This window comes from Tetrao urogallus (assembly GCF_951394365.1).
Source record: "Tetrao urogallus genome assembly, chromosome: 1".
Classification (NCBI taxonomy): Eukaryota; Metazoa; Chordata; class Aves; order Galliformes; family Phasianidae; genus Tetrao; species Tetrao urogallus.
The window spans coordinates 134,046,298-134,052,553 of record NC_136813.1 but is presented as its reverse complement, the minus strand read 5'-3'; the positions used below and the strand labels follow the sequence as shown (position 1 = coordinate 134,052,553).

Below are 6,256 nucleotides of genomic sequence, written 5' to 3'. Positions count from 1 at the left end.
CAACAAACATCAGGCTGGAGCAAGGTCTGCTGTCTACTCCTGAGTTTGTTGCTTATCCCACCTAAAGAGCTTGTAAAAACACAACAGGCAACGGAGGAAAGCAGACTTTTGCTTGAATGTAGCTCCAGGAGGTAAGAGCAGCAGTGAAGATAGGGTGGCACAGGCCACGCTAGGTAACAGGGCCTTGGCTAAAAGTCCTTGCTGAGCTCTTCTACAGTGCCCTACTGTTCTTAATAGTATTCAGTTTTCATGGATGCGCCTGCTGATGCTGCAAATGAATCTTCATTCCATTACGAAGAGATGCACAAATACCTGTAGTTAAGAGGTTAGTGAACTCGAATCCTTCTTGGTGTTAAAAAAGTTGACGGTCAACTTGTGGCACCAGTGGTACAGTAAGGATGGAACAGATTGAGTTATAAGTTTATCAATTTTAATCAGGTCAGTCTTCACTGCTAATCAAATTATGCCATTTAACTCAGCATTGCTTTGAAAAGTAATTACTCAGTTGTGTCAGTGCATTTCGAGCGGACCAAAAAGAATATGTTAACTAACTCAAATCAACTTTTGCCATAAAGGTAGGACCGAGAAGGATTAAGCAATGCAGAAGTCTTTGCTGGAGAGTTTTACAGCAAAGTACATTTTGTTCCTTTTGTGAAGACTGCATCATTATGTTGTTTGCTGTTACAAAGAGAAGCTGATATACAGAAGACAACACAATTCCAGTTAATATGAAGTGCCGAATTGTGTAGATGAGGAGTGCAAGCACATGAGAACTGCTTCGCTTGGTCTCTTGCGGTTGGGGGCTGCTGAGGTCTGTAAGGCCTCGCATCAGCAACGCAACGCACAACTTCCTCTAAATCGTTTTAAAATAACTTTTAAAAAGCATGTGAAAGGCCGGAATGCCTCCTGCGAATATATCACTGACATGAATTCTGAATTACAGTTGGTTAAAAGGCAGGGTAGCAATTAATTCACGCTTCCTGCGGTACATTCCCAGTGACTTCTGACTGCTCACGTAAGATGGAAAGTGCTTGGGTTCGGTACGTTGTGATGAAAGAGGAACACGATATAAATAACCAGATGACTGGTGTGTGCCAGCGCCTCTTCAACCTGAAAAGTTCCCGATTTGTTTCAGCGCTCACGTGGGCTCTGCCGCACATCCCTTAACGCCGCGACGCTGCCAAAGTCAGATGGCGAGAGGGTAACGATCATTGTCAGGGCAAAGTCTGACAACACTGTTTCTTCCAAACAATCAGGAGCGCAGAATAGGGTAAGGTTTATTCGTATCTAAATACGAATACGTATCGAAATACGGCTGCGTACCGCTGCGCCGTAGCACCGGGGCCTGCACTTCCCACACTGCGCCTCGGCAGCAGCGGTCAGCGGAGCGCACCGCAAGCACCTCCGCGCGAAGGAGCGAGAGACGGGAGGCGGCCCTCGCACGGCAGAGGCCGCTCGTCCCTCGAGAACTACAACTCCCATGAGGCTCCGCGCGCGGCGCGGGGCACGACGGGAGCCGCGGCTCCCCGAGTAAACGACGGCCAGGGAAGGGCTGGAGGGCGGGCGCGCGTGCGCGGAAGGAGGCGTGCCCGGCGGCTCCCCTCCCCCTCCCTGCTGTGTGTCGGTTTCGGGCGTCCGTCGCCATTTAGCGCAGAGACGGCCCCGAAGTGGCCGCAGCGCCTCCGCTCCCTCCTCCCCGCCGCGGCGCGGGGCGCCACTCGGACTCGCGCGGCCTCCGCTCCCGCTCCCCTGTGTGAGGCGGCGAGCGGCCCCCGGTGAGGAGAGGCGAGGCGAGGCGAGGCGGCGGGGGGCGGCAGCAGCGGCGGAGGCAGCGGCAGCAGCAGCAGCAGCAGGAGGAGGAGGAGGGTTTCCGGCTTCCCGCGAGGCGGCGGCGGCCGCTTCTACTGCTGAGAGAACGCGGCCCGGCCTCGCGCGGGCGGTGGCTGCCTGGCGGGAGGGGGAGGCCGCTGCCGCCATGGGCGCCCCTGCGAGGCGGGGCTGAGCCCCGCGGCCCCTTTCCCTGCCCTCGCGGCGGGTTGAAGGCTCCGGGCCCGCCCGCTGCGAGCGACTGAGCGCGGCGGCTACCGCCTCCGCGGCCTGCCCCCGCTTCGCCGCCCCATCCCCTCCCCGCGGGCCTTTGCTCCGGGGGTTCCCGGGCCTGCCCCGGCCTTCTCTCGCCCGCCCTTCCCTCCTTTCCCCCCGCCCGGCCCCGCGCCCCGGCTCTCTCGCAGAGCTCCATGTCGGCCCCGCTGCCCGTTGCCCCGCTGCAGGATGGATGCAGACGCTGAGCGGGGAGCCGCCCCGCTGGCCCAGCCTCCCCAGCAGCCGCCTCCCAGCTCCGCCGCCGGGAGCCCTTGGGACCCTCCCGTCTCGCAGCTGCGGCCGCGGCCGGGAGCGCTCCCCGCGCAGTGAGCGGCCTCTCCCCTCGCCTCCCCCCGCCCCGCCTCGCCCCAGCAGCGCTTCCCCGGGCAGCGATGTCGGGGGGAGCAGCGGACGGCGGACCCCCGGCACCCCGTTTCCTGGCTCCCCCGCCGCCGCCCCCCAAGAACGGTTCCAGCTCGGACAGCTCCGTCGGGGAGAAGCTGGGAGCCGCCGAGCACGCGGCCTCTGGGACCGGCGGAGCGAGCGGCGGAGCGGGGAGCGGAGGCCGTAGCGAGGAGTACCGCCGCCGCCGCCACACCATGGACAAGGACAGCCGAGGGGCGGCAGCCACCGAGCACCGCTTCTTCCGCCGGAGCGTGATCTGCGACTCCAACGCCACGGCCTTGGAGCTGCCCAGCCTGCAGCCCGCCGCACCCTCGGCTCCCGTGTCGGGAGGCAGCGCCGCTCCCTTGGTCTCTCCTCCCGAGTGCGTCCGCACCACTTGCATCGCCGTTGGAGCCTCGCAGGCCCCCTCGCTGCTGCAGCAGCCTCCGCCGCCAGTCCCGCTCCCACTGGAAGGGCGCTCTGGCCAGGAGCCCCCTGCCACCAAGGATGCTGCCCCGCTACTGCCCAAAGAGGAGGAGGATGAGGCCGCCGCTCTGCCCCCCACCAGCGCCGCTGGCAGCACGTCGGCTGCCAGCCGGGAGTTCGAGGAGCGGAGGGCGCAGCAGGAGGACATAGAGGAGCTGGAGACCAAGGCGGTGGGCATCTCCCCTGACGGCCGCTTCCTGAAGTTTGACATCGAGATTGGAAGAGGCTCTTTCAAAACTGTATATAAAGGACTGGATACTGATACCACTGTGGAAGTCGCCTGGTGCGAGCTGCAGGTAAAGCAAATAGAGATGGTGAATTAGCAGAGCACAGCCAGGCTCCTAGGTGCTTGGCTGCATGTTTGAGGGTGCTAAAACCCATCCATTCAAGGTCTACATAGACAGGGAACTGCAGATCTTACTTGGGTCACCCCCTTTGGAGAAAAGTGCAGCCTTTCCTTGGAGTCTGAATTTTTTTTTTATTTTAAGAGAATCTACTACAGTTCTGTTTCTTGTGACATCTTGCATTTTATCACCATCGGAAGGTAACCTGGTGGTTTGTAGAAGCACTTGAAATGCAGTTTAGACAGGCCAAGGGAAAAACTCTGTCATAAATTAATGACAGCAGCTTTTCAAAATTTGTTTTTAGGTGCTTGTCTTAGAACAATATTAAAATGCAGTTTTCACAGATGCTTTGTGTGTTTGTGGCACTGGGTTGTTGTAGGCTTAGAATATATCCTAAGTCATTTAAAGCAGCATGCTGAGTTGTGTGAAGCTGTTTTTCATTCTGAGAGCTAGGATTCTTGCTTGATACAGGTACAAGGATGAAATTAATCACGTCCTTTATGAAGCTTTGAAAAGCCTCATGCTTAACCTTTGCAGATGACTGGTGGATAAAACTAAAGTGAGAATAGGGCCACAGTTCTCCCAGTCCTGATCTAATGATGGCAGAAACGCCCTTAGTTTATGCGAGTCAGAGCTTGTGTAACTGAGAGACAGGTTGCTGTGCAACAGCCTTACAAGAAGTGGGAAGAGCTGGGGTACCAGGAGAAAGTGTCTGATGTAGTATTTGGCTTTCAAAGCCTCAGTGTTAAATTAAAAAGATAGTGCTTACTTTTTAGTGTTGTTTCAGTACAGTCTGCAGAGGGATTCATGTACTATGGCTTCATTATTCTGTGTGTTCTGATGCAATTTAGGGCAGACAAAAGAGCATTGGGTCAAAATCCCAGGAGCTTTGGAGGAGGATCAGAGCAGATAGCTCCCTGCAGTACTATAGGGAGACTTTGTTCTCCTCCAAAGCAATTTTTTGTATCTCATCCTTCAACAGTACCTTTGTAGATTATGTTATTGCCCTTGCTCTATGCTTAGTGGCTGTGGAAGTAAGCTTCCAGTTTTCTGAGACCTTTAAGCACGCACCCTTCCTGCATGCTGTTCTTCCTGTGGCGGTCTTCTGAGAGTGAATTTTAACTGGTGTTGGGCCCTGCTTGAGCTTTTCATACACAGTCTGAACTGAGATTAATCCTCTGAAAGGATATGACTTTCTATTTGAAATCTTAATCTTTGTAATTTTGGAGTTCCTTTAAGTTAACCTCTAAAATCTGTTTTAATCTTTACAGCGTACTTACTGATCAGAAACTAATGACAGCTTGGCATCAGTCACTTTCCAATAATACCACCTCTGTTGAACTGTCTAAGTCATCTTCCATAGTGTGTGAGCAAATGGTCCAAAGAAACACCTTTGAAGCAATGTAATAAAAAAGCTCATTTATGAAGAGTATGTTGCTGAGCATTCAGCTGTTTGAAGAATTTCATGAGTAGTTTCTAAAATGACAGACTGCAAATATTGGTTGGGGGAAAATGTTGGATGTTCTCCTTGAGGGCTGCATATACTGAAGGAGTACCTTACAAGTGAAATTATTTGAAAAGCTGTAGCTTTCCTCTCATAAGGAGGCTGCATGCAAAATGATGCTTTTAAAGCATAAACATAATTTTTGTAGCTTTTAGAAGTATTTCTTGAAGGAGCTACTCTGTATGGTTAAGGATATTGAGATAAGGTCTTGTTTTATTGCGTCTAGAAATAAAAGGAGGAACTTGGGAGCTATTGCTATGATGGCTACATGCTCCTCTTTATCTAGGAAAACATAAATGTTGACAGGACAATGAAATTCTTTATGCGTGTTTTCTGTCAATGTCTGAATTCATGAAATGGTCAAAATTAAAATGTCATCTTGGTTTTCTTGTTTGATGTGTCTTGAAGATTTACTAGTCTTCAAAGCACCCTTATTTTATGGAAAGGTGAGTCAATTTCTTCCATGCTATATTATAGCAACCTGAACTAACTTGTGCTTGTTTTTAATTCCCTTGACATATCATAGACGTCCAAGGTGTCCCACCTCTCCAGAGTCTTCTATAGTTCCACTGTAGTGCTGCCAGAATGAGACCGTGCAGGTTCAGTTGTTCATCTCTGCGCTTGTCCAGAGCTGATGAAGATGTATCACAACTCTTTGGAATTACTTTCTCTTGGACTTTTCTAGCATGCTTTCACTGCTTCAGTTTCTTAAAGTTCTGCTTGGAAGAAAGGAATATGCTGGCTGCTTTCAGTTCAGCTGAATTAACGTTTAAATGTTGGAGCAAATGTCGTAGCAGGAATTGTGTGGAGGAATGTGTAATAGTTGCATTGTCCATCATTGTGAAGTCACTCTGCCAGAGACTATCTAATTTTTATGTCCTCTGTAGAGACAAAAGGGTGACTCTGGGAATATCAGTTTCTTCTCAAGAGGAGTGTAGTTGCTGTTTTATCCAATACAGCTCGGGTTCCCATGGTGCTGATGATTCCTTGGAATGTGGTGTTCAGTATCCTTAGGAAGGCTTTCCTACAGCATTGTAATTCCTTACGCTTGATGTGCTGAATTGTGGTGGAAATAGGAGAAAGTCATGACGTTCTGTGGATAACTTACTGCTGTGAGAACCTCCAACAGAAGAGGTCCTGGCCCAAACTTCTTAAGTTTTCTTAATCTGAAGATGATGGAAAGGTGTGATTAGAAGGAATTGAGTATTTTGAGGTTACTGATAGATAGCTAACAAAAGTCTGAGGAGGGCATGGCTGATAGTCAATCCTAGCTTAACTTGCTCCTACAAACAGGCTATGAACTGTAACTGAACCTAGTTTAAATATTGGATGCAGGTATTTAAATGTGAAATACCTGCCCTTCTGGGAGCACGGGGGAGCTAGGAAGAGCTCAGCAGCAACTGCTTAGAGCCACTGCTCAGCTTCACTTACTGCAAGGACATTGTTCAATGGTAAC

General features: G+C 51.4%; 1 protein-coding gene across 1 annotated transcript in view; it reads left to right on the top strand.

Annotated features, from left to right (window-relative positions):
- Window positions 1-2,474: 2,474 nt before the first annotated feature.
- WNK1 (WNK lysine deficient protein kinase 1) overlaps window positions 2,475-6,256 on the top strand; it is a gene marked incomplete at both ends in the record, with an annotated part of 96,393 nt that continues 92,611 nt past the window's right edge. The window contains one exon of the mRNA XM_079538359.1: window positions 2,475-3,248. Coding sequence (XP_079394485.1) covers window positions 2,475-3,248 — 774 coding nt within the window. The remainder of the gene's footprint in view (window positions 3,249-6,256) is intronic.